Raw genomic sequence first — 27400 nt, 5'->3', positions numbered from 1 at the left:
CCGTTTTCCTTGTGGTTGCTCTTTAAAGCCCTACGCTTCAGGAAAGGAGAGAGGAGAAGTCAAATGCCTTTTTAATGTGCGTGTCCCTACAGAAACACAACGTGTGGGTGAGGTAATGAATCGCGGTGGGGGCTAGAGTCGGCATACACAGTGCAGCTAGGAAATAAATTAAATTCATCTCCCTGGTCCTTCAGTGCCCACCGTCCTGCTCCAAGGGTTCTAAGCAACCAGCTAAAGCAATGAGGTATGAAGGAGCAGCATCCCCAGGGGCTCGTCCGAGTGTCTTCCTTCCCAACTACAGGAGGATGAACACGTGCAAAGCACTGCACACACAGGGCCGCATCCGGGGGAGCCCAGCCATCTACACCAATGAGGTCTTGAGGCAGGACAACATTTGAGGCTCGGAAGGCACGTCTCAAGGAGGGCCGCGGGGTAAGGCCGTCCTGACAGAGGCTCCGGTGTCATGGATGTTACTCCGGTCGGTCTTTGTTCCCAGAGTCCACCGAAGGGAGGGCAAGTACTGGTGTCCTCTTGCCTCTCCTTCCCCTTTTTCACAGTCGTGTGAGGTCTTCTGGAGAATTCCCACCCCCTTCCCTCGCCGGAGGCCCCTCGGCTGGTTCTAGTTTGGTATCAAGTCCAAAAGTGGAATTAAGCCTTCCAGGGGAATAGTCATTTCTTTTTAAATCTGCAAGGAAAGCAATTAAGACAGTTATAGGGGGACCCTCGAGAAGGTAGTGTTCACACGGATGAATTGAACTTCAGGTCTGGCCACGTGCTCAGAAAGGACCCTGCCTCCTCGGGTCACAGATACATGAAACTCGCACCCTCCACCGTGTCCAAACCACCCCCCCTCCCGCCGTGTCCACGTGTCAGTCTAACTCCCCAGTGCTGTCGTAGGTTTGCGTTCACTGGGGCAAGTGAAGAAAGATTTGGTTGCTGGATTCAATATGCAGCACCCTAGAAGGCACGGCCTGGATGGAGGTAAGCGAGGCCAACCTGGAAACGGGGCATTTTCGCTGCTGAATGGTGTGCAGGACCAGGGAGCTCAGCCAAAAAGGTAGACTCGAGATTTCAGTGCTCAGTGTTCTACGACAAAGCTGTCTGTAGGTTTGATGCTGCCTGGGAAGGCTTCATCCAGTTACTGGATCCTATGCTCCCTAGAGCCTCCTTCTTCCATGTGAAAAAGAAATTATTGGGGCGCCTGGGTGGCTCAGTCGGTAAAGCATCCGACTTCGGCTCAGGTCATGATCTCACGGTGTGTGAGTTTGAGCCCTGCGTTGAGCTCTGTGCTGACAGCTCGGAGGAGCCTGGAGCCTGCTTCCGATTCTGGGTCTCCCTCTCTCTCTGCCCCTCCCCCACTCGTGCTCTGTCTCAAAAATAAACATTAAAAAAAAAAAAAGAAAAGGAAATTATCAAAAGAAAGCACTGATAGGAGTGTAATCTCTAGGGAGAAGCTTATGGAGGAGGGTGGGCTTTTGGTGTTTATGTAGCATTTACTGCTGTATTGATTAAGATTAACCTTAAATATGTACTCCTTACTTTCCTTTTTAATGTTATGCGGGGATTATCTGGACATAAAATGAATACATATTTTAGTTTATTGATAACCAGCACTTATGGAACATATGCGTATATTACTTCGATCCTCACATCAATTTTATGAGCTATGTGCTATTATACTCAGTTTGTGGATGAGAAAATCAAGGCCCAAGGTCACATAGCTAGTAAAAAGCATTACTGGGATATGAGCTCAACCTATCTGGCTCTGAATTCTATGCTCTTACATACTATCTTAAATTACTTTTCCTTTAAAAAAAAAAAAAAGTAAATCATAATCAAGGCCAAAGAAAAATCACCTATAATTCTATTTTCCTAATTAAGACTTTTTTATACTCATATTACCAAATGTCTGAATACATGAGGGTACTCCTTATTTCCACTGAAATGTGTTAACTAAGGTTTTGAAAGAAAACAAATATTAAGCCTAGAATTGGAAGAATTACTGAATGACTCAAAACCCACCATGGTGGGTTTAAAAAAAAACACAATCTCAACCTTAATCATGCAGAAGAGCCAACTGGACTCAAAGACAGAAGCAGTTAGTTACGTCTCTGGTCTCCTGTTCTCTTAGCCGATCAGATGCAGTCCCTGTGTCTGCCAGAGAGAGGAGGCCACTGGGGAGCGTGGCCACCATGCTGTGAACTGATCTCTTTGCTCAAGTTTGCCGTGTGGCTGTGAGACAGAATCCCGAGCAGCTACAAGATGAGAGTGAGAGCCCCCCTCCCTGCTGTTCCAGTCTGATCTCTCCCCCGACCCAACCATCCATCACCCCTGGCTGCCAGGCTATTTCCCACTGGAACTAGAAGCCTGATCCCAATCCCAGTCTTCTGCCATGCCATGCCATGCCATGCCTACACGAGCTTCTCAACCTCCTACCTCTATCTCCAACGAGATTACAAGTTGCCCTTCTTTGTTGTAAATTGACACCTACTCCACCCTAAGCTACGACGGATGATGATGATCTTTTACCAATTTCCAATTCAGGGCATGCTCACTTATTCTAAGGCAGGAAGGACTACTCCGCTTAAAATATGTGAGATGCCAGTCTAAGGACAAGTTTGGTATGACCTAAGGAAAAGAGGGAACAAGCTGAGACAGACATGAAGCATCCCTTCTGAGATCAAAGAAAAGAATTCGACAGAGTAGGACTGCCAGTCTGGAGGACACAGACCTCCTGCTGCTTGCTTTTCTGTTAAGAATATTTTTCTATGGAGACTATGTCAGTTTTGGACAAAGTGTGCCACATTATCAAATCAACTTTTTTTTTTAATTTTTTTTTTCAACGTTTATTTATTTTTGGGACAGAGAGAGACAGAGCATGAACGGGGGAGGGGCAGAGAGAGAGGGAGACACAGAATCGGAAACAGGCTCCAGGCTCTGAGCCATCAGCCCAGAGCCCGACGCAGGGCTCGAACTCACAGACCGCAAGATCGTCACAGACCGCGAGCTTGTGACCTGGCTGAAGTCGGACGCTTAACCGACTGCGCCACCCAGGCGCCCCTCAAATCAACTTTTTAAAAATACACATTGCAATATATGTTTAACGTGGCCGGTTTTTGTAGTGAAAAGCACTATTTTAATTGACAGCTGTTGTTTCCCTAGATACTCCACGGTCCCGAGCGTCCAATGGGTAAATAAGGATTGAAATCCTGTGGACACCACACAGGACTCAACGAGGGAGGGGTCGGGGGAGACCTGCCTCAGTTCAATTTTACCCCAATTAAGTTGGTAAACCTTTCCCCTTGGAGAGACTGTGACAAGTATTGGGCCCAATGTTGTTTTATCACATTTTGGCAGAACCTGAAGTAAATCCCTGTCCTTTTAATCCCTTCAGAGACTTGAAAAATTTGCAGTCAGAAAGTCAGGACTCGACTGTGAATGAGATAAAAATGTGATTGAGATTTTCGACTCCATCCCAGGTTACAAAGGATGTTGTTCTAGGAGAGATTTACTAAGAGAGAAATAGAATTGTTCGGAGCATACCCGGGAGTTTGAGCTTCCGGCAGCAGGAGTTGCAACGATGTTTTGCAATGAAGTTTCTAATTGCATCTTCCCCTAAATTGGCTGGTCCAAACACCATTCCTCTTGATCTAGAGGAAATATCAGAATATCAATGAGATCACAGTGAAGGAAAAGGGCTCAGCTAGGATTCTCTGAGATACCGAACAGTATCCCGTAGTAACCCAGTAAACTTGAAGGAGCCCACAAAGAATAGAGCACTTTGGGGAAGCAACAATGTTAGGTTTGCAAATTTAAAATTCAAATGCACTTAAATCTTTGTACCCAACTCCAAGACCTACTGTGAAACTCATTTCAACGCTAATCTGATAGAAGAAGAGTGAATTTTCTATGTACCGCATTAAAACAAAATACAGTGACACCCTTTTTTAATGCCTATGGGGTGAGAGTGAGTGACATTCGTGACCAAATGTTCTACTCAAATACTCGAAAGGTGAGGTACAAAGTAAAATAAACGTACTAGGGGAACACACCTTCTGAAAAGATCCATAAACATTGTTTCAAACCCAAATGCTTTTCTGAAAATAATTGATATCCTCAAAAATAAATGCCTGACAAGACCCTACTTCCAGCACTCACGGCGCTTCGGACACATGGATTTTATCCTGCAAACTGCTATAGCTGGGCTCTTTGTGGAAAGACAAGGCCACGGGGAGGCATTGACTTTGTGGAAGTGAACTACGTACACTAATTGTAAGTGACAAACTTACAGACAGAACCAGCGTAGATGAGGCACCTTCTGAATACTCCATAAAGCAGATCCCTGGCAGATTCCAGCCTCAAAGTTTGTCCATGATAAGGTCACAGACAACGATTTCTGTAGGCGGATGCTCTGCGCACCGTGAAACAGAGTACACCAGGAGCACATCCAAAGCAACTTTAGGGAAGCTAACACTTTAATGACATGCAGAGTGGAAACGGCACATTTTAAAATCTGAACTCAATTACCACTCTCAAATGCCACGTCTTAAGGAAAAAAGAAAAGCAAACTATCACAAAAGGAAACAATAAACTCCGCTTCTAAGGAATGTGGTTTTTCAAAAAGGGACGTGGTGTAAAAAAAACTTTTTTTTTCCATCTGAGTATTGAAACATTTATCTCAATTTCCACTTCCTTTTGGCAGAACAACAGTAGCTGCTCTGAAGATGTGCCAAGCTCAGAATGAGGGCTGATGTCAGTTTGATCTCAGATTGCCTCGTTGCTCTGAGGCTGGGAGGTGGAGGAAATCTCTTGGGAAGACAACGTGAACAGACACCCAGGATTAACTTTCCTGGTCACTCGATCGCCCTCACAAAGTGCGGCTCTGGTGGTATTTACCCGGCTGCGTAAGCTACCTCTAGTTAACTATTCCTCTCTTTCAGTACATCTGGTGAAATCAAATGTGGGAGAAAAAAAAAAGAAAAAGTAGAATCGCTCGATATTTTGTACCAAATCTCTTACGATGCCAATAGAGTGAAAAATGAAAGTGTTATTTCAGTCATTCCTCGTATATTCTGTCAAGCGGGACCCTGTTGGGAATACTTCATTCTTGGATTCCTTACTGCCATTCCTTTCCTCCCAGTAAAGCAGAACGCACCCCTGCCCACTTAGGGATGTAACATTGATTCTCAGATAAAAGCTTTAAGCTAAACAATTTCCCTCGATGAGCTTTGTGAAAGTTAACGCAAAAGAATCAAAGTTACTCTAAAATGCCTGTATGAGGGGTCTGGCCACTCCCTGTACAGAGGAGAGGGGAAGGGGGTCGTAGAAACATTCACATGCATCTATTGCATGTACAATCCTACCGCATGCCGACAGCCTTGAGGTCTTGGCAAAGTTTAAAAACAGCAACAACAACAACAAACTGTTTTCCAGATCTTTCACAGCCCAGCAAAAGCAAGTGGTAGTTTGGTTCCACAAGTGAGAGAATGCCAATTAGCACCATGTACACACAGATTTAGTAAAGAACATCTAATGACCACCGTCGTCATTTCGGACTTGTCAAATGCCCCAAGCCATCAAGGCAGTGAGTAGAAAACAATCCCTAACTGCCAATGACTGAGGCAGCCTCCAGCGAGGCTTGGTGACCCCAGGAAGCACACCAAGTGGCCAGACAGGCTTCGGGGGAGAAGCCCCCTGACTGTGCCCTCACATGCGCAAGTCTGGCGAGAGAGCAGAGACAAGAGGCACTATAGATTAGAGTAGAAGCTGTACCACAAAAAATCTTCTCCTTTGGTAGAGGGTTTTCCCCTTTCATTGGCCCCTCATCCTGGTAGGCAAGTTAAGCGTCTTCACCAGGCTTTAGCTTTCTCATTTGGGAACGGGAAGGAGGACGCCTACTTCCAAGGTTGTTGTGAAGGGCAAAGCAAGTGTCACGTGAAGGCACTTGCTTCAACAGGCACTTCTCAAACTTCCAGTTCCACCAAATCGCCTGCAGATCTTGTCAAAGTTCAGACTCTGATTCGGTAGCTCTAGGGAGGGTCCTGAGGGTTTGCATGTCTGACCACCTCCCAGGTGCTGCTGTCACTGGGCTGTGGCAGGTTGGTCACACAAGGCGCTCAAAAACGTGTGCCTCGTTGAACCAATTACACGCGACCTGCCACCACTGTGAGAAAATAGTTACCTTCACCAGGAAAACCCACTGCACCCAAAATGAGGTAACCCCACCAAACCAGGCAGGCTACAGTGACACCATCCGATCAGTTTCCAAAGTTCCTACCTTCAAGTCATAAACAATAGAGTCTGCCGTAAGACAAGAGGTCCCTACCCTTGGTTGCCCAGCAGAATCACATAGGTGACTTCTCAAAAAATACAAACATCAGGACTCCATCCCCATAAATTTTGATTTGATACTCATTCTGAGAAGCATTTTTTTTTTTTTTTTTTAGTTTCCTAGGTGACCTTAATAGAAACCGAGACCCCCTGGCCTACAGAATGCAATTAAATACTCAACTGTCAAGTGGGATAATATAAGCTTCTTAAATTCTAGAAGTTGGAAATATTCAGGTCACTTTAAATGACATACATATCAAGGTCAAAAATGTAATAGATGATGAAGTATACATAAACTTGGTTCATTCTTTATGCAAAAAGTTTTTCACTGCAAACTTATCAAGGAAGTACTATGTATAGTACAAGGTCCGCACTCTAAACCCTTGGGCACATGGTGCTATGGAAGAAATAATATCCTAAAATAATATCTGCTGAAATAAAAAATAATAAAGCCTTTATCTGTACCCTAAAGGTTACAATATGCATTCTATGCTCAAATATCATAGAAACTGTATGCATAGGAGCATTATGGATGACCTTTATCTTCTCTAACTCACCTAGTCCAAAGAAATAGCTAAAACACTTTTAGATGAACCTCTTGGCATAGATGCCTACACATGAGAATATATTTAGAGTAAATAGTTGAGGGGGAAAAAAATAGCGCATTAAAGCAACGAATGTTTACAATATGAGTGTTATGGGAGAGAGGTAAAAATTTCAGGTGTTATTGTATGAAGACTGACCACATAGATCATTTCATATCTATTTTCTACAACCCAGGGGCCAAGTACAGACATTTAGGACAACTGAGAGGTCAAGCTACCATATGCTAGCAGTTCTCAAAGTGTCGTCTCCAGGCCAGCAGCATCAGAATCGTCTGGAAACTTGTTACCTTATTTGACCTCACCCCAAACCCACTGAATCACAACCAGCTCTCCTGGTGATTGATTGTGAGGAAAGCTCATGTTTGGGAAGCACTGTTGTCGGCCATTTTGATCAAAGTCCCTTTGATCACCTTTAACAGAAGAATAAAACCTCAGACCCTCCGCTGCCAAACTTTCCCCAAAGCCTACTTCCGGGACCAAATGCCCATGGGAATTCAAAGGACAGGCAGATGACTCATTCTTCTGTGGAATTTAAACTGCACCCCTGAATTTAGTCAGACAGTCTGATGCTTCATATTTAAGCCCTGTTTTCTTGGCCTCTTGTAGATTTGCTGTGACTGAATAGCACACTCGATGCCTTTCAATTTATAGGCATGTGATCGAAGACGTGAGATGCAGTGACTCCAATGAGAAGACAACAACGAAATCTTTGCTTCTCCTATGACACTAACTGTTTTCGTGTCAAAGCCTATAGAAGCTGAACCTACCCATATTTCTCTTTTGTTTGGGCCACCAGAAAACTCAAGAGTTAAATTTGCATTGGTTACGGCATTGGTCTTTATATTTTCCATTTATGTGTATTAACTCCAAATTTCATCTTATTTCCATATGTTCTTTTTGTTCCCATTTCCTAAGTTCTGCATTAAAAAAAAAATCTTATGGTATTAGACAGAGGTAGATATAGATAGATATATATCCAATACAGATATCCAGCTTCTATGAAAACATAAGCTGCCTCAAAATCTTTCTAGGAGCTAGGCAAGAAATATAAATGTTTAAAAATTATTTTGATAAAACCATGTACAATGTGTTAAGTGCGATTTTCAAAATGAGAACATCATAAATTAACTTACTGTTTGTCTTCAGGTTTTATAACAGATGGATCAGTCAAATTTTCCCCAACACCTCCAAAGAAAAAAGAAAATGCGTTTAGCAAATGGGGATTTCACTTCCTCAGAAACTCAAGAAAACAATAACCAGAATCTTAATTTCTTTCTTTAAACTTGCATTCACCCTGTAGTAAGTTCAACATTATGTGAATTAAATGTACCGTAAAAACTGTCCAGGTGGGCTTGAAAATTTTAGTAAATTCACTGTCTCCCGCAACGCCCTCTGTTATGCTATTATAAACTTTGAGGCCACAAATGAATGTCTTAGCGGTGTGTTCACAGTCACTGATGGTGGTATCCATCATTCATTTACCATTTGTCTATACTAGACATTCTAATGATATTTTCTCTAATTCTCAGCTACCATAAAGGGAAAGCATGAGCATCCTCACAGCCTCATTTTGCCAATAAGTACATTGATGTTCGAGACGATGAAGCAATTTGTCAGAGTCTGCACAGTTCACGAGTGATGACGACAGGATTCGAATTGAGCTAAAGCCTGTGTCCCTCACATGAGGCCACGGTCTCTGTAGGTGGAGTCCGTCAGTGCTCGGCAGGGCACCAGGTGCTGTGTGGTTCTGCAGATACAACCACTGCTCCATCAAAGGCACCCGTTAAATGCTATATACGCAGCATTTATATCCAATAGAATATACATGCTCCCAAATTCTTGATCTGGATGTTGGTTACACATATGTCTCGGTTGTGAAAATTCCTTGAAAGATATGCTTATGTCGTGTGCACTTTTCTGAAATGGTTTTCTTCAGTAAAATTTACTTTTTAAAAAACTGACACCAAAGCATAAAAGGATAGCGTAAGTGTAATTTCGTGCTAACACTGATCAAAACGGCAACTGACACTCAGAGTGACTCTGTTACAAAATGGGTGAGGGGGCGCCTGGGTGGCTCAGATGGTTAAGTGTCCAACTTCGGCTCAGGTCGTGATCTCGTGGTTCATGGGTTCAAGCCCCATGTCGGGCTCTGCTGACAGCCCGGAGCCTGGAACCTGCTTCAGATTCTGTGCCTCCCTCTCTCTCTACCCCTCCCCCGCTCACACTCTCTGTGTGTGTGTGTCTCTCTCTCTCAAAATAATAAACATTAAAAAAAAATTTTTAAAGGGTGAGGGAGATGTTTCTGATGGTAGTAATATTTGCCATGCTGGGTATGTTTTACCATATGTTAAATCTTTCACAAGAAAATGTAACCCTTATAGTTTATAGGTCTTTTCTCCAAGAAACTGACTTCCTTAGGAAAATAACCTGTTTTTGGAGTTTCCAAGCATTTTTGTGTCAGGACCCTCTTTGCCAGACTGGGGAAACAAAACGGATCCCCTTCTCAGAATAACGTTTTAAAATGCGTAATTTAAATACATAAGATTACAGAGGAAACCAATGATACTGAAATACAGTCATCAAAATATCTGTTTAAATTATACTGCAATACATGTGCTTCTTTATTAACACATTACATAACAGAATCTAGTGCAAGTCTATAACTACCGTAACATCAAGTAATACATAGTATAACAGTGTTTCGAGATATCTGCCAACATCATAAAGTGCTATGTTAATATCAGTAATCGCGATTGCAAACAGTCATGGGTGCTCCTAATACCACTGTGGTTTGTGGTCTCCATTATAATCAAAGGAAATGATGAATTTCAGTTGTAGGTTAGTGAAAATAATAGTGCAATTTGTTGTCTCATCAAAGTTCACAGACCCTCTGAATTTTCTTTAAGAGCCTCTGGCTTAGACTCTCTTTGTACGCTGATTTTGTACAGGGAAAGTAACAGTAAGGCTGAAACTCAGGCTCAAGGGGAAGTGTGTAAAATGTGATTTGCTCGGTCTTTGTTCTTTTCAAAGAAAAAGTCATAGGAAGCTCTTTATACCTTTTCTTATTATAGATACAAGAACGAACAGCCTAGAGAGGCCCTGCTTTTCTAATGATGTAGTACATCAACAGAACAACAGACAGAAAGTGTGAATACCATCAACAGAGACTAAAGGCTACAGATCCTTTTCATGTTTAAGCTCAGACCTAACTTTAAGCCTGAACCTTTCTAGCAATGACGAAAGCTTTAGGCTGATGGCTGAGGAAACTGTAAATTTAAGCTGGGAATATGCAGAGTACTTAAAGAGGTCATATAGATGGGAGAAAAGGTGGTTTATAGGGGAGAAAACGTCTTATCAAAATCACATCGGCTCCCGTTTACTTTAAACCTTGTTGCGTGTTAGATAGGCAGGAGTCCAAGGGATTGGGTCCCACTCATGGGCTCTGTCGTCTTCTAGTTATGTGACCTGAACACCTTCTCTAATCTCTCTGAATCTCAATGTTCTCATCTGAAAGTGTGCGGAATAATGGGCCTCATCTTATACACTTACTGAGGATTCAGTAAACTATTGTATACAAGCTGCTTAGCAAAGTGACCCAGAGAAAGCTAAAACATGCCAACTGCTATTTTTATTATCTTTTTTCTATGAATACCTCTTGTGAAGTAAAACTGTATTTTCTTACCACTGGTAAAATCATGTTCTGATGATCTCATTTACCTAATGAATAAATCCCACAAGGAGAATGAGAGTGGAATTTCCACAAACCTTTATATCCCTAAATCCAGTCTGATGATTCAAAGTGTAACTACTAAATAAATACTTTGGGGCCTTCCAATGGCAGAAGGAACGTTCTAGTGAGTGAGAAAACATGGAAGAAAACTAGCCATTTCAACGTCTAAAAATCCCAATCGCACGTGTTTACCGAACTTTAATAGGGTAAATGCCCATGTGCACGTAGTACGCAGCACGGCCTTGTGAGAAACCCAGACATGTACATTCTGATCCCAACCACGTTGGGATGCATTGGTGAGCTTCTACATCTTGGAAATAAGTTACCTTCTTTATAACAGCAGGATTCATTATGACAGTGTTAATGCAAATGCTTACTCTGGAAAGTGCTTTGCTGAATATAAAAACCTATACTTCCAAAGTTCTTTGAAAAATATAATGAGCTTTAAAAAAAGAATGCTCGGGCGCCTGGGTGGCGCAGTCGGTTAAGCGTCCGACTTCAGCCAGGTCACGATCTCGCGGTCCGTGAGTTCGAGCCCCGCGTCGGGCTCTGGGCTGATGGCTCAGAGCCTGGAGCCTGTTTCCAATTCTGTGTCTCCCTCTCTCTCTGCCCCTCCCCGTTCATGCTCTCTCTCTCTGTCCCAAAAATAAATGTTGAAAAAAAATTTAAAAAAATAAATAAATAAAAATAAAAATAAAAAAAGAATGCTCTAGACCACTGTAATTTGAAGTATCATTGTTTTTCATTGCCATTGCTAGGGATTAAATGTTGGATTTCACATCTAATGATGATGAGGCAGGCCTTCGTATATAGGATTTTTAAATAGAAAGAAACTGGAAAACTACAGTATAATTGCAAGTGATCAGAAATTGGTCAAGCCTTGGGCCACCTGGGTGGCTCAGTCGGCTGGCCGTCTGACTTTGGCTCAGGACATGATCTCACGGTTCATGAGTTTGAGCTCCACATTGGGCTCACTGCTATCAAACCTATCAGCACAGAGCCAGCTTCAGATCCTCTGTCTCCCTCTCTCTTTCCCTCCTCTGCTTGAACTCTCCCAAAAATAAATAAATATTAGAAAGAAGGAAAGAAAGAAAGAAAGAAAGAAAGAAAGAAAGAAAGAAAGAAAGAAAAAGAAATTGGTCAAGCCTTTCCTTAGAGTTCAGCATCCAAGCCCAGTGTGGCAACTCCTGGGTTAGTGATTGGCACTCCTTTGGAAGAAAGTAGAAAAGAGAAGAGAAAAAGAAAAACTGCCAGAGTGTTCCTCATTCCTTCTTTCTCCCAAAGCAATAGGGAGCCACAGCAAGCTGATGACAATTCACTTCCATTTAAAAAAATGTTTTTATGTTTATTTATTTTTGAAACAGAGAGAAACAGAGCATGAGTGGGGAAGGGGCAGAGAGAGAGGGAGACACAGAACCCGAAGCAGACTCTAGGCTCTGAGCTGTCAGCTCGAGCCCACCAATCATGAGATCATGACCTGAGCCAAAGTCAGACACTTAACCAACTGAGCCACCCAGACGCCCTGATTCGCTTCCATTTTAAAAAGCCAAACAGAGATTTGGAGTGCCTGGGTAGCTCAGTCGGTTAAGCGTCCGAATCTTGATTTTCGGCTCAGGTCATGATTTCACGGCTGGTGAGTCATTGGGCTCCATGCTAACAGCACAGAGCCTGCTTGGGATTCTCTGTCCCTGCACACACACTCATGCATACACTCTCTATCAAAAACAAAACAAAACAAAACAAAACAAAAAAACACATAAGTAAGAAATAAATAAACAAATAAATAAATATAAAGAGTCACACAAAGATTACTACTAACAACAATAAATGACATTACTGAGGACTCACTATGTGTCAAGAACTTGCCTCATTTCAGCTCCTTAACATAAGGGGTTAACAATGAGTTAAGTATATAATATTATCTCTCCCATTACAAATGAGGAAAGTGGGACTCAAGGTGGCTGCCCCCTGGTCACACAGCTAATTCATGGTGAAGCCAGGAGTCAGACCCTAACACTGTCAACCTAGGGCTCTTTCTCCAAACTGCTGCCAGTAGGTCTCTCAATCTCTACCCACTCCGAACCCATCTGAACAAGGTACCATCATCTCTCCAAAGACTACAATACTAACCAATCAAATACAAAACTGAACCAAAAACCATTAAGGTATTCTAAGAATACATATATTCTTCCCATTTCTCCTTTCCAACTTGGTGTGGATTAAATATCGTAATACATGAAGTCTTTACCCAAGTGCCTGTCGGAAAATAAATACTTAGTAGATGTCAGCTGCTGGTAGTAGTAATGTAACTGCTTATAGTTACTATTATAGGACTCATATTCTTCCATAAATTCAGGCCTCCCCAACTGACCAAAACTCTCCAATAAGTATCTCAATTTCTTCATGCTTGTTCTATGATGTCCACTCTCCTCTTCTTTGAAGGTCAGTGTTTTGACATCATTTATTTGGAGTGGCCTAGTTCTGCAATTCACATAATTGCCCAGTAAAAGAATAAAGTTAATTCCATTTCCCCCCCAAGACTATCAACGCAGCATTTGTTCTGTTTAATGTCACTTTGGATTACTCAGAGACATAAAAATCCCCAAACATAAACATCATTAAAGAAAAACCTATTCAAGTGGAATACAAAACACACTAAAGAGTCATCATTAATTCCTTAAAGTTTTTCTTTGGTTGTTTTTTTTTTTGTTGTTTGTTTGTTTTTGTTTTTTCTTTTTAAACAACTCCACCCAAAACTCAAAGCAGAGACACTCAAATACAGATGAAAACAATCAACCTCTCTTCAACATGAGCTACAAAAGCAGATGCCTTGGGCATCAGCATGCTGAGTTTACATGGATCACGTACTTGCTGGTTTAAAAGCTGACTCATGTTGACTGTTTTAACTTTTGTTTATATTGCTTCCTAAAATATTGTGTTTGAGGGTTAGAAATATAACTCAACTCTGCAAACAGTACAGAGCTGAAAAGACAGCAGGACTTATGTGTACTTTAAAAAGTCTATACACATCCTTGAGCACATGGTACAAATTTCAATCAAAATGTATTGGATGTTGCTCACGATGCCTCGGGATTATTTATCTTGACTGTGCCCAGCCTCCAAGCCTGGCTTCCGGTGCAGAATCCCAGGATTGGAGGGGTGGGGAAGTCAGAGAGCACAAGGGATAAGCCCAATCTGTTTAAATGAACCATAACATGGTTATGTCCTCTGAAACTCGTAAAGAAACAAAAGACAGTACCATGAGAAGAAAAGAACATAGATGGTCAAAACAGCTTCAGTCTGCATCCTGGCTCCCTCTTTAGGAGCTGTGCAACTTTGTGCAAGTTATTTAAACTTTTTGGGCCTATCAGGTCATGATCTCACAGTTCGTGAGTTCAAGCCCCACGTCAGGCTCTGCGATGGCAGCACAGAGCCTGCTTGGGATTCTCTCTCCCTCTCTGTGCCCTTCCCCACTCATGCTGTCTCTAACTCTCTCAAAATAAATAAGTAAAAACTTAACATTTATAAACCTCCTGAGCCTAAATTCCCCATAATATCTACCTTGAGGTGCTGCTTCTAGGATTAAGTCAGATTACTTCTATGAAATTTCCTGGACTAAATCCCCTATTTAAAACCAAAGCCCCAGTGAGTGAGCCCAAGGACTAAACTTTGACCTTAATACATATTTTGTTCTATGTCTGCAAGGAAAGCCTGCTGGAAATACTCAGTTTTGTCCTGCAGGACTTTAAGTCACACAGGAGGTTGACAGTGGAGAGACTCGCTGATCAGAGGCTTCCATTAAATATGAGTGTACTGTGTCGCCTCTCTCAGACTGAGTTCGCACTTTCATGAACTGTCATATCAAGGTACACAGCAAAGAGAGCAAGGGAAACTATAAACTACTAAAGCATTGAGCTCAAAATCATGAAAAATGCCCCCAGAAATTACTTTCCTGTGTGTATAAACACACGTCTAAGTGCTGTTATGAATGTTAAGTCCCAGCCATAAAGCATTAAAACTAGAAAATCTGGTACAAAATTCATTCCCCGTTGAGATCAAAGTTTCAGACGTACTTAAATTTTAGGCAGCTAATCACCAGCCTATATTTTTCTCTGGAGCTAAATGGGAAGCAACATAGTAGGGGCTCATGATCACCACTGTCCAAAGTCTCTGAAATAAATGGTCCTACCTCCCTTCAAAGCCAGGTAGGGCAACTCAATACATTGTCCATCCCGGTTCTTGCAAGATTTCTTGGGACACCTGCCTGGTTTCTCACCCTTTGCACAGTTTCACAAATAATAAATACACTCAGAAAATTGATATCATCTTTCAGTGTTCAAATCAAGGGGAAGAAAGCATACACTATCAGGGAATGTCTCCACTGAAAGACCTTAACTGTGGCTTTGAGCAAAGAAAGAGCCAGGGTCAAATGTAGCTGACAACGACATGCAGAAAGGATCCCTGGTCAATGGTTCCTGAACTGTGCCTCATGCTTGTTTTATCAAGTCCTCAGCGATCAATCACCTTGCAGATCTAAAACCAGCAGCTCTCCCCGGGTATACTCATAGGTCCAGTGAGAGAAAGCCAACAACAGCTCCTCCAAGGTGTTGCTGGGGGCAATTTCATCACCATTGTTATTGTTGTACTTCCGGAACTCTCCCGTCATATACTTCTCAATGGTCAACCACTGGTTAGCCGAATGGCAGTAGATTAAGAAAACTTCCAGAAACCTGTGAGGGTGAAAAGGAGGCCAGTGAGTCCCCACAAGGCAGCAAAGGTGAAACTCACGTTACCAGACAGTCAGCAGCAGGGAAGATTATCTAACTCTCGCTCGAGGCAGCCTCAATGAACATGCCCTTGCCTTTCTGTGGCAGGGACAGAATGCAAAGATTGAGAGATTTTCCCATGCCGACCGACCTCTCTTCTCTTTGAGGAAACCTTCCAAATCCCTTATGAGTACTGGACTCAACTTTTTTTTTTTTGCCATGCTCTATAGAGGTCCTTATAAACGAAACAATAAAACTTGACCATAATCCCCAGCACCGAATTATGATACGTCTCGCTAACGCAAGCGTCTTGAGACACTCAAGCAAAAGTAACAAGAGTTCATTCTCATAAAGTTCCCTAATTTCTCTAAGATATTAGGGGAAGAAACTGCTTAAAATAGAAAGGTTTTTCTTCCATAATATTCCCGGACCTTAGTAACGACATCTAGGGTCTCCCTGTTTCATGTAACTGAGAAGTTAGTCATGGTCTCTGCCTGAACTTCTGTCTTCCACTCACATAACTTCAGTGTTTAAGCCAAAATATTCCTGGGACACCTAACTTTCTTTTTACCAGTCTCTGGAACTGTAGAAGGAATAACCCAAAAAGAAGATTGTGGAGAACTACCCTGTGGGTCTGGCATTTCTCATGACTAACAGGGCTCAGAAGAAATTGAGAGAAGTTCTTATTTATTTTTTTTATTTTTTTTTTTTAAATTTTTTTTTTCAACGTTTTTTTATTTATTTTTGGGACAGAGAGAGACAGAGCATGAACGGGGGAGGGGCAGAGAGAGAGGGAGACACAGAATCGGAAACAGGCTCCAGGCTCCGAGCCATCAGCCCAGAGCCTGAAGTGGGGCTCGAACTCACGGACCGCGAGATCGTGACCTGGCTGAAGTCGGACGCTTAACCGACTGCGCCACCCAGGCGCCCCGAGAAGTTCTTATTTAAAATGAAGGACTGGGGCGCCCTTATTCCCTATACTCACCTTGGCGTGTAGGGAATGGTTTGTGGTTTCACTTGGTTGAAAGTATAGATAAGCTTTTGAGCAGCTCTTTGTTGTTGAATTTCCTACAAAATTGGGAGCATTGGCAAAAATATTAGTTTGCTATCATATGCATGCTGATCAATGATCACAGAAACACTCAAGGCCTCCCCAGTGTGATTTTTAGCCTCATTCAGCTCCGACCGCACTCTATTCCAAAAGGAAAAGCTCTACAAAACAAAAATAATGAAATGCCACCACTTCCAGAACAGAACTTCCAGGCTGTCCTCTGGGTTGAGGATAACGGTCTCCAATCAGGATGTAGCCAGAACGCCACTCTTTGACCTATCCAGCTGGGCTCTGGGTCTCGGACTTACCCTGAGGCAAAGATGAAGCACAGTACTCTCCTGGAAGATTCTGTGCCATGACTGCACAACCTCAGGTAGAAAGGACTTCACGATGAAAACCTGCCCTGGCCGGAGAACATCATCCTCGGACCAGGTGCTGACGACCCTCATGGCTTTGCGGAGCCCGCCGCCCATCTCCTCTCGGGACAGCACCTGGATCATTGCGGCTCTCCCTCGCTGGGACCAAGAAGACATGCTTTTCCCAAGATTCAAAGGGGAACTCTCCTCCAGCCTGTAGACAGTTACCTCTTCTCCTGCTACAAAAAGAAGTACAGGTGAGAAGTTCAATGGTAGCTCGTGTCTGACAGGGACGGCGTCCCAAATAACAACTCAGAATTCATTCCGTTTCCCAATGAACAGAAGAGAATGGGAATTTCACCTCTGCAGGAACAAGTACAGAACAGAAGCATGGATTTTGGCCACATTAGTGTCTCATAAAGGACAGGGGTAGAGAGAGGGAGGGAGGAGGAAGGGACAAAGCATCAGCTGATATGTAAGAATTAAATTGTTCTTATTATAAACTATAACCAGACAAAACGAAAATCAAAGTAGCAGAGCTATGCTTCTTTTGTTAAATACAAATACTTCCAAAGAGATAGTTTAATCCTGTGTTTTCATTACCATCCCCTTTAAAGCCTTATTAGATTTTTTTCCCTAATTCCCCCTTCCATGACATTTTAATACTAAAAATACACTGTGTGTATGTACCTGTACTGATACATGCATGTACTGTACGTGTGTGTGTGTGTGTATAATGGCATGTACATACAATATATACATAGAAATATACATACATATATACATACATATACAGATATATACAGATATAGAGATAGAGATACCTGTGCTTTATACATAAAAAGAAGTTTCTGCTCCCTTAGGGGTGATGTTACCCCCGCTGAGAACTCATGGTTTAAACACAGCTAGAGTTAGCACCAAGGTCATATCCCAGAGCCTCCCCCTCCTTCCTTTGTGCCCTTAGACAAGTTCCTGAAAGCCTCACTTTCCTCAGCAGTAAAATGAAGGTGAAAATAATGCTCACCTCACTGGGTGGCTGTAAAGATTAAATATGTTAACTTCACTAACGTGAACTAGAACCTCAGATACCAACTCAAGCTCACTTAATAGATTTTAGACACAAAATGCTCTTTATAACTGCTAGATAACTTCCACTTTTAATGGAACCTAATACAGTGTTCCTGTATTAGGAGTCCTAGACTCCACCTAATACAGTGTTTAATGCTTCATAACAGAAGGAACATATTCTTGACACAGTTTCTGCCCAACCTGCGTTTGATTTTCTCCTTATACCTCTGCTTTAAATGCCCATTTTGTTTTGTTTTGTTTTGTTGCTAACACGATACTGATTTACCAAGAAAGGAATCTATTTACTCACTCTTGCATTGAATTGCTTACCAAAAAAATATGTCTAGGTAATTCTTATTCAATACTCAATAAATAATTCAAATACTTATTGTTGGTACCCAGATAAACGCCACTGACGGTCTCTTTAGACTTCTAAATACTTAAATACTTAGAGGATTTAGAGCAGAGCTCCTAAGTTGCAGAACTAGCCATGGAGTCATGAGGAAGGAGAAGGCTTTGCGTCCCTGATCAGAAGCCACCTGATCTGTCCCCATATGAAGAGAACTAAGATCTAGGACAGAGTTGTTACATTGTCAGCTGGCTGGACAGCAAGACTCGTGGTAGTCTTGGCTTAATGCGAGCTTGTTTTTCCTTACTACTTCAGCCTTTAAAAATGACATTTACTCTCTGAGCTAAGAGCAATTAGTTTACATGAAACAAAACAAACAAAAAAACAATACACAAAGCATTTCCCTTCAGATGCCTGTTAGTTTTTACCGTATTGACATTTATCTCTTTCTTCTGTGTTTATTACACATGGTCGGATGGTTCTTTTCTCTCCTACTTCCAGCCTTACATCAGTGAATGCCAGGTGCAACATTATTGCTTTTTTCCCAACTGCTGTTCATTATCGGTCCCATCCCTACAGCATTAGATTTTGACCCTAGATGCTGGCTAGGCAGTTAACAAGAATTTCCATTTTAGGAAATTAGTCTCACTAAACCGCAACCACTAGCAAAGCAAAATCTTCAGCTAAAACGATGCAAAATGGTTTCTGCTTCTCAGATGTTACGCCTCTGCCCTGGCACGGCCTCAAGAAGGTAGAAATGGCACTCACCAAACAGTTGGATTGGTGTAAATGGTATAGTCTGAGAAAGCCTCATTAAATTATTCCTTTCAATGGCTGCAAACAAAAAGAGATTTACTATTTTAAGTATGCGTCAGTGGATTGAATGCACAGCAAGCCTCCCCCACATCAATCTACTCATATAACACAGAAAATGTTCATTTCAAAGACCCCTCACTTTTGCTCTCATCAAAAATATTATCCACAACCCAGTTTTAAAAAGAAACTATGCCTTCAACAGGAAGTATACCCCAGTCTTACGAACTATGTGAGATTATATAACATCGTCCGAGGTAGGGCTATCACTTCCACTCTCCCGAACATCAAATCAGAGACTAATCCATACATATGTGGAACTTTCCTTTAGAGAGCATTCTGTGGTCTTCCTTCTCTGGTCGGTCTTTTCCAGAGCAAATCTAATGCACAGTGGACTGTGGGGACATCTACTGTTGACTTTGCACAGTTCACCTTCTTTTCCCAGAGAGAACTGAAGACCAGTTTTAATTAGAAGCAAGTGATCTGCATTTTCCTGTTAAGAGCCGTATCCTAACAGATCAGAGTCAATATGAGTTCCAGTATTCTTCACCAGACTTTCTACAGTTGACAGCTGGAGTCAAAATATTGGATTATTACTGCTGAGCTGAAAGACCCAGTTATAAGAGCCTAGAATGTGGAGTCTGGAATCCACTGAAACACTATTCACTACAGAGGAGAATTTAGGAAAAGGCAATCTATTAGTGGACCTTGAACACATGACCTTGATATGATAGTAACGGTAACTGTCACACCAATAAACTCTCACTCATGTGCTGAGCTGTGTAAAAAAGACTGTGTAAAAGGCTTGCCTGACAGCAATGACATGCAGAAGACCAACCAATGGCACAAGTCCAGTTGGTTGTTACATCGCTTTGCATTTCAAAGTGTTTCCCTCTTAATTCTTACTAGCCCTTTGGCAGATTGTTCCTCAGGAAGGGCAAGTACAATTACTCCCACTCTGAAAGAAAGACAACTGAAGCACTGTGAAGCAATGTTGCTTATGAGAGTCAAGACCCTTGACATCTTGTTTAATAACATCCTTGTAAGGTATTTTTGTTGAACTTACTCAGTGGGGTTGGCATTCATTCAGTGGTTATGTTCACTTGAGAGCCAGGGAGGGTATAAAATCCTCCTTCAAAGAGCTAGTTTTAGGCCCCATCCAAAATATGGAGATCTCTGGCTTCGGACTTGTAAGGACTTTTTAAATCTCAAGGTCACCCTTCTCCTTCACCATTTGGAACTTGCAAATACAGACAAAAATGCTTTTTAATTCCATATTCTCTTAAATCCTAACAACTTGTTTTCCCAAGTAAATGGCAAGATAAGAAATCTGAATGCTCTTCTCATGAGAGTGAATAACATCTTGTTGGGAGTCGTATCAATACTTCAAAATTCATCAATACTCCTGTTCACGAGTGCAGAATCACAGACGTTTAGCTCAGTTGACATGTCTAGGTGCACGTGTCCTACCTGAATAATGATGGTGAGGCTCTTGAGGGCTTTTTAAGGAGGCTGAGATTTCTGAAATTGTAGAGAAGATTGGCATTTTAATTACGTGGCTGGTGATAAATACATGCTTATGAATATATTGCCTTCAGAGTTATTATTGAACAGGTTAATCACAATGGCTTCTCAGTCTTTGAGAAAGATGGCCTAATATCCTTTAACCACGTTATTGGGCATGGTATCCTGACAGCTTCCAATCATCAATGTAATATCTCCAAACATGTTTATATAGGGAATTGGAGAAAGACAGGTAATATTAGCCTCAAAGATGTATTTCCTCTGAACCAATTACACCTCTGGGTTGTGGAAGACACTCAGCTGCCCATCACACTTCATGACATCCCCAGAGCACAATTCTCTGAGCTCCCACCAAGACGCAGTGCCCATATAGAGACAATATTAATACCAAGTTATTAGCAGTCCACTTCACTGACCTAAAATGACAACAAACTGATGAAAACAAATTAAGAGGCATACACCAGAAACAAAGAAGTGGGTGGAGAACACGATGCCAAGGGACTTCTTTGTTGGGAACACCTCCCGCAAGTTTAACTGGTTCCCTTCTACCTTCTCAAGTCCTAAATTACAAGGCTCTAGAGAAATCCTTTGCAACAGTTCTGCCATTTCATAAAATTAAAATTAAACTGGAGAACTTTAGTCTCACGGTGGCACCTTCTTTATACCTAGTAGAGTAAGCAGCATAATGAGCCCAATTTCACAGATCTCTCTTGGCTTCTTGTTGCTGGATAAGGAAAGGAACAAAAATCCCTTCCTCTGGGGGTGCCTAGTAAAAAGTAACATCAGCAAAGAAAAGACTTTCTTTCTTTCTCAGTTCACTCAATAATAAAAATTAAAAAGTGTTCAGCTGCCACTATAGGTCATGCTGGGCAAGACAGATGTGAATAAGTTATGGCTTCTGCCCTTGAAAAAAGAAACTGTGAAATACTGAGAGCAAAAGACATGTAAACTATGGTCACAACACGGTTGGCTAAGTAACGTAATAGAGGTGTATACAGAGACTTATGGAACCTTCATAGACAAGCAATGTGATACTCTTTTTTTTTTTTTTTTGAGAGAGAGAGAGAGAGAGAGAGGGAATGCAAGTGGGGGAGAGGGGCAGAGGGAGAGAGAGAGCAAATCACGCTCAGCACGGAGCCCGATACGGGCTTGATCCCACAACCCTGAGACCATGACCTGAGCCAAAATCAGAAGTCAGACACTCAAGCGACTGAGCCACCCAGGAGCTCCTCGATGCGATATTCTTTTTTTGATTTAATTTTTAAACTTATTTTGAGAGGGAGAGAGCACACACGAGTGAGGGAGGGACACACACACAGAGAGAGAGAAAGAGAGAGAGAGAGAGAGAGAGAGAGAGAGAGAGAGAGAATCCCAAGCAGGCTCCACACTATCAGCACAGGGCCCTTTGCGGGGCTCGAACTCACAAACCATAAGGCAATGACCTGGGCTGAAACAAAGTCAGACACTTAACCGACTGAGCCACCCAGGCATGCCAATGTGATATTCTTCAAGAGTATGGACATCTGAATCTGAGAAAGCTGAGTTTCAGTTCTGGCTCCACCATTTAAGGAACTGTGGGAAGGAACTGTTCACATTCATTCAAAACATATTTATTCCACACCTACCATGTGCTTGAGAGAGAGCAGTAAAAACAACAACAACAACAAAAAACAAAAACAAAAACAAAAGAAAAAGAAAAAACAGGTAAAATCTCTGGCTACATTCTAGTAAAAGGAAAATAAATAAACAAGCAAATACATAGTGCATACAGTATTACATATATTCAAGCTACAGGGTTAGAAAGTGTGGGAGACAGGGAGGCTATTATTTTAAGGGTGGCAAAGGCAAGGCCTCTGTGATAAGGTAAAATGTGAGCAGAGATGTGAAGGAAGAGAGGGATAGTCATATGGCAAAACGAAAAATATTCCAGGTAGAGGCAACGGCAAGTGCAAATGCCCAGAGGCAGGACCATAGGGAATGTGGCCAGAGTGGACTGTGCTGAGAGGAAACGGGTTTGGAGAGTGGGAGGAGGGGCAGCAGATCAGTAGGGCCTTGTAGAGCCTGTTTGGACTTCGAGTTTACAGAGTGCGATGAGATGCCATTGGAGAAGTGTGACTTGATTAGAATTTCAGTTTAAAAGGGTTATTCTGGCTACACTCTGGAAATTGACTGTCAGAGAGCAATAGTTTGGAGGCCATCCTGTAACCCAGGATCAAGATGAAGAGTGGTACGTGGGGGTAGCAAAGTGATCAGATTCTTGATATACTTTGAGGGATGGGTTGGAAGCGGGGATGTGGGAAAACAGGAGTGAAATACGATGGCAAGACTTTGACCTCAGCAACTGGAAGGATGGAGTTGTCATTTCCAGAGATGAGTGAGGAAGGAGAGGGTGCATTTTGCCTGAGATGTCTTCTAGACGCTCAAGTGGAGGGGGTGCATAGGAAGGTGGTCATATTCTATGTGGCAGAAATGTTGACCTAAAGAATGAACTTGAGCCTGGAAATTTGGATGAGGGCCAGGCTGTCGAAAGCACTGAGAAGACTAAGGAATTTGCAGCCAATCCTGTAGGTAACGGGAAGTCCCTGGAAGCTTCGACATAAGTGATGGTTCATCTTTCAGAAGGTAATTCCAGGGTGAACACGGGAAGGTGCAAAGGGAGAGAAACCACCAGAACGCTAACATGAAATAAAGGGCAAAACTTTTTTACTTAGGAAAATAAATGTTGGAGGCTGTAAGGCAGAAGCAGTGGGGTAGGGCAAAACAGACACCTTCTAAGGATGGGGAGCAGGAGGTGGGGGTAGTACGGAGTTAGAAAACAAAGTTGATGGCTAAGAGGAGTGGGCTGGGAAAGGCAGTATACATGAGTAAGAGGCCCAGTTTGGGCAGAGGAAGAGTAAGTGATCGGAAACGCCAGGCAATAAAGTAATACAATTAATAGCCCAGGAAGAACAGCCTCCAAGAAACTTTGAAAATGGATAAAATGGTCAACATCAAATGCTACAAGTTCCATGAAGACTAAAAAAAAAAAAAAAAAAAAAGGTTGTGTGATTTGGCATCTAGAACGCAGCTTCAGTAGAGTGGTGGGGACAGGCACTATGCAGAGCAGATGCTAATGCTTTCTCATTAATTTCGAGGTGGATAGGAGTGGCAGTTTGGAAGCTCGGTAACATCGAGAAAACAGTTATTGTTTCTTTGGTACAGAAAATGACTTAAATATGTATGCAGTTGAAGGAGAAGGAAGCAACTTGAAGAGCTACTGAAAACCAGAGAAAGTGGGATGGAACAAGGCCGTGGAAGAGAAGGAACCCCATCTGCATCAAGAGGTCAAGAAAGGAGCTTGTAGGCTGTGGTGAAGTTTGAGAACAGCCTTGAGAGTGGTTTTGCTAGGGAGTTGTCTCCCATGACCTAGCCCTACGCAGCCACTTGGGGCACAGAGTCCTACAGGAACCATACGGAAAGGGTATCCACATATAAGATGAATAGCTCTTAATGAGCTATATGTAAAAGCTCATTAATTGACAGGAAGAGTTGTCGAACAGTTGATATGAGCTCAGTGGAAACACTCTCACTCACAGAGGAAATTGGAAAATCACTGTCAAAAATAGGCAGTTCAAAAGAAAACTTTAAACCATACATCAATCCTGATTTATGTGGAGAAAGACAATCAACTTTCTACTTTTCTACTGAACTTTCTACTTCATGTAATAGGCAAAATCATAAATAGAACTTCAGGAACTACAAAAATCTCAGCAGGGCAGTGAACTTCACCATGAATAAAATGAAAAATAATATGTTTAAATACAAAAACTTACTGTCAACTCCATTTGAACTTCTCAACCTGTTTGAAAAACGAAAATTGTTTAGATAATTCTTTAAATCTGTCAATGACCAGAAAAAGGAAAAGTATGTGCAATAGTAACAATACAGAGTCTATATGTCTATATATATGCATGTGTGTGTGTGTGTGTGTTTTCTTTGAAAGACGTGTCGTTTGACCCCTATCTCTATCAATAGAGAAATGGTTTGCAACCCTGTGATTATTTTCATAGAAAAATGAATACCACATATGTGTGTGATTCATTTACTGCACACGCTCTAAGCTAACCAATATAAGACTTCACTGTGTTTGTTTGTGTTGTTCTGGATCAATTAAACGAAAGGGTTCCTGAACTGTGCAAAGCAGATGCCTACAAATGAGTCTGTGAATGTCTCCGGACAAGCCTACAAATCAGTTTCATTAGCCCACGTGGCCCCTAAATGCTCATGGACTGAAATTAACTCTCTGTAAATTGTTACTTGCCCTGCTCAAGTGCACAAGTGGCCACAGGCAAGTCTGAATAGACGCATTCAAAGAATATCTCCAGTATTGAAGGTCCTTAGGGAAGAAAGTACAATTACAATTATTGTTTAATTTCATGCTGCAATAACCCAGTACTCTGCATGAGCACAAACTACTGAACCTCTGGGAGGAGAAAGTCATGTGCACTTGGAGTCTAGAGGCAGGCTTGCACACAGAGACCTTGATGGCAGTTCCAGAAAAAAAGGCCATCTCAAATAGCGCTGGCTGAAAACTGCAAGTCACATTCCAGTGCTTAGGATCAACTGGCCTTCACACGTTAGATGGTTTAGAATTCTGTTCCCCCAGCTGTACAGACAATTTGATGATGTAACTAGAGAAGTCCAGAAAACACTACAAATGAAATACAATAATTTTGCTTGGCTGGTTTTCAAACTTTATTTCTCGGAATAAATAAAATTCCAGGAAAATACTCAAGCCTACACCCATGTGACTTCTCTATCTCCTCCCTCTCTCTCTCTCTCTCTTTCTCTCTCTCTCTCTCCCGACCCCTATCTTCCCTTTGCTACGTCTCCATCCTTCTCAAAGAGTTACTGCTTTGATAGACACTTAGGATGTTCATGAGAAACCAAAAATAAAAATGATAAACCTCATAAACTAAAATTAACAATCTGAAAAAAAATATCTAAAGAGAAAACTACCAGGTTTTCAGTCTTTTTCTTTAGGCCAGACAGATTTGTCCTTACTCTTGAACGCAAATTTCACAATCTTATCTGTCAGAGAAGTTAGGATACTCATTATTCTGCATGTGCTTTTTTTGACACTGAAAAGGCAAATGTTTAATCTGCTGTGGTAATATGTGTTTCATTATATTCTTAAAAGGCACTGAGGTGAGATCTTAGTGCCAGAAATGGGAAAACTTGGAGAACAAGTGATTTTCCTTCTTGCTACCAAGAGAAAAATACTATCATTGCAAACACATTTTCCCCCTCTTTTCCTGACCCAATGAAACCTTTGTTCCCAATCATGTTAAAGAAAAAAGAAGCCAAAGATGCTTTAAAAACATACATTTAGAAATACTCACAGGGAGTTCCTATTGAAGCTGGTGCTCCTGGAGTTCCACAAGGAGTTTTTGCTCAGATCCTGAGTGGAAGGGAAAGGTCATTGCACATTCACCCAGCATTCTCCTTACCAAGCTTCTGGTAATACCTTTGCAATACACATGCCTTGGAGGGCATAGTTCTTTACCGCCCCCCCCCCCCCATTCTCTAGCTCAATACTTCCCTTTTACTGGATGCACTAAATTCAAGTTAGAAAGATGCATAATGTTAGCACAATATCTGAATAACTCAATGTGTTGACTGACTTAAGCAGAATGAAATTATTTTTGTGGGGACATCGTAGAGAGAATGTAATGTATTAAAGGTTTTCACAGAAATGAGAGTGAAGGGGCGCCTGGGTGGCGTAGTCGGTTAAGCGTCCGACTTCAGCCAGGTCACGATCTCGCGGTCCGTGAGTTCGAGCCCCGCGTCAGGCTCTGGGCTGATGGCTCAGAGCCTGGAGCCTGTTTCCGATTCTGTGTCTCCCTCTCTCTCTGCCCCTCCCCCGTTCATGCTCTGTCTCTCTCTGTCCCAAAAAATAAATAAATGTTGAAAAAAAAATTAAAAAAAAAAAAGAAATGAGAGTGAAGGGTCAATGATGTGGAAGAAGGAACGAAGATTGAAGTTGACAAGAAACGTCAATCATTACATCATTATGTCTTCTATCAGGATATTATTGTTTCAGTTGATGATTATTTAGAATAACATTACCTTGAACTTAATCATTCTATTTCCTACTTAGATTCATCTATTACTTCTTGAAACCTGGTACGCTCCAGGCATTACTCTAGGTGTTTCCACTGGTGTTATTTTTGTTATCCACTGCCAATAATCTCATAAGAATGGCATTAACCCCATTTTAGAGACATAGCTAACAGAGCTCAGAGGTTAATTAATATACGTAGCTCTGAAACCCAGGAAGTAGCAAAGTAGGATTTGATATGGCAGGCATGTTCTTGCCTCCAATCACCTACCTCCAAGCAGTCTTACGTTTTATTTTCAAAACCGTCTACAAATTACATTCATGAGCTCATTAGCATACATTCCTACAGGTATTGTGGATACGGTTCCCAAGTTCATAGAAATGACATGCAAACCAAGAGCAAAATTAGATTTCTTGCATTAGCCTAACGAGATCACACTTCCCACATGGTGGATGGTAGTAAAACAGAAACATATCTGCAGATGTGAGAAACACAAGACCACAATCAGAGAACCTCAGTGTTGGAGAAAGACAAAGGGCCCTTTACCCCTCAACACCCAAATCCCCCCCTCCCCCCGCCCCAACACATCTGCAAAAATGTTTGCTCAGCCTGGTTGACTAACCACACTCAGTAAGGAACTTACTGCTTCCAGAAATAAACCATTCCATTCTTAGAAAGCTCCAATTGCTAAAAATTCCTCCTCAGAG

At 41.9% G+C, this 27400-nt stretch overlaps 1 protein-coding gene across 7 annotated transcripts in view; it reads right to left on the bottom strand.

The window, feature by feature from the left end:
• Positions 1–398: 398 nt before the first annotated feature.
• Positions 399–27400, bottom strand: part of TRPM6 (transient receptor potential cation channel subfamily M member 6) — a 206159-nt gene continuing 179157 nt past the window's right edge. For 5 of the 7 annotated variants that reach the window (XM_047830724.1, XM_047830720.1, XM_047830721.1 and 2 more), the window contains 10 exons: positions 25974–26032; positions 24405–24430; positions 20539–20589; positions 19024–19089; positions 16791–17077; positions 16417–16499; positions 15190–15395; positions 8069–8120; positions 3544–3650; positions 399–685 (listed from right to left, as the gene is read on the bottom strand). In XM_047830724.1, the coding sequence (XP_047686680.1) occupies positions 552–685; positions 3544–3650; positions 8069–8120; positions 15190–15395; positions 16417–16499; positions 16791–17077; positions 19024–19089; positions 20539–20589; positions 24405–24430; positions 25974–26032 (1071 nt within the window). In that variant the 3' untranslated portion in view covers positions 399–551. Of the gene's footprint in view, positions 686–3543; positions 3651–8068; positions 8121–15189; positions 15396–16416; positions 16500–16790; positions 17078–19023; positions 19640–20538; positions 20590–24404; positions 24431–25973; positions 26033–27400 lie in introns of those variants that run through there. The other 2 variants (XR_007146402.1, XM_047830726.1) reach the window with 2 other exon arrangements.

This window comes from Prionailurus viverrinus, chromosome D4 (assembly GCF_022837055.1).
Source record: "Prionailurus viverrinus isolate Anna chromosome D4, UM_Priviv_1.0, whole genome shotgun sequence".
NCBI classification, from domain to species: Eukaryota; Metazoa; Chordata; class Mammalia; order Carnivora; family Felidae; genus Prionailurus; species Prionailurus viverrinus.
The sequence above is the reverse complement of the archived record's forward strand: the minus strand, read 5'-3'. Positions and strand labels throughout refer to the sequence as shown.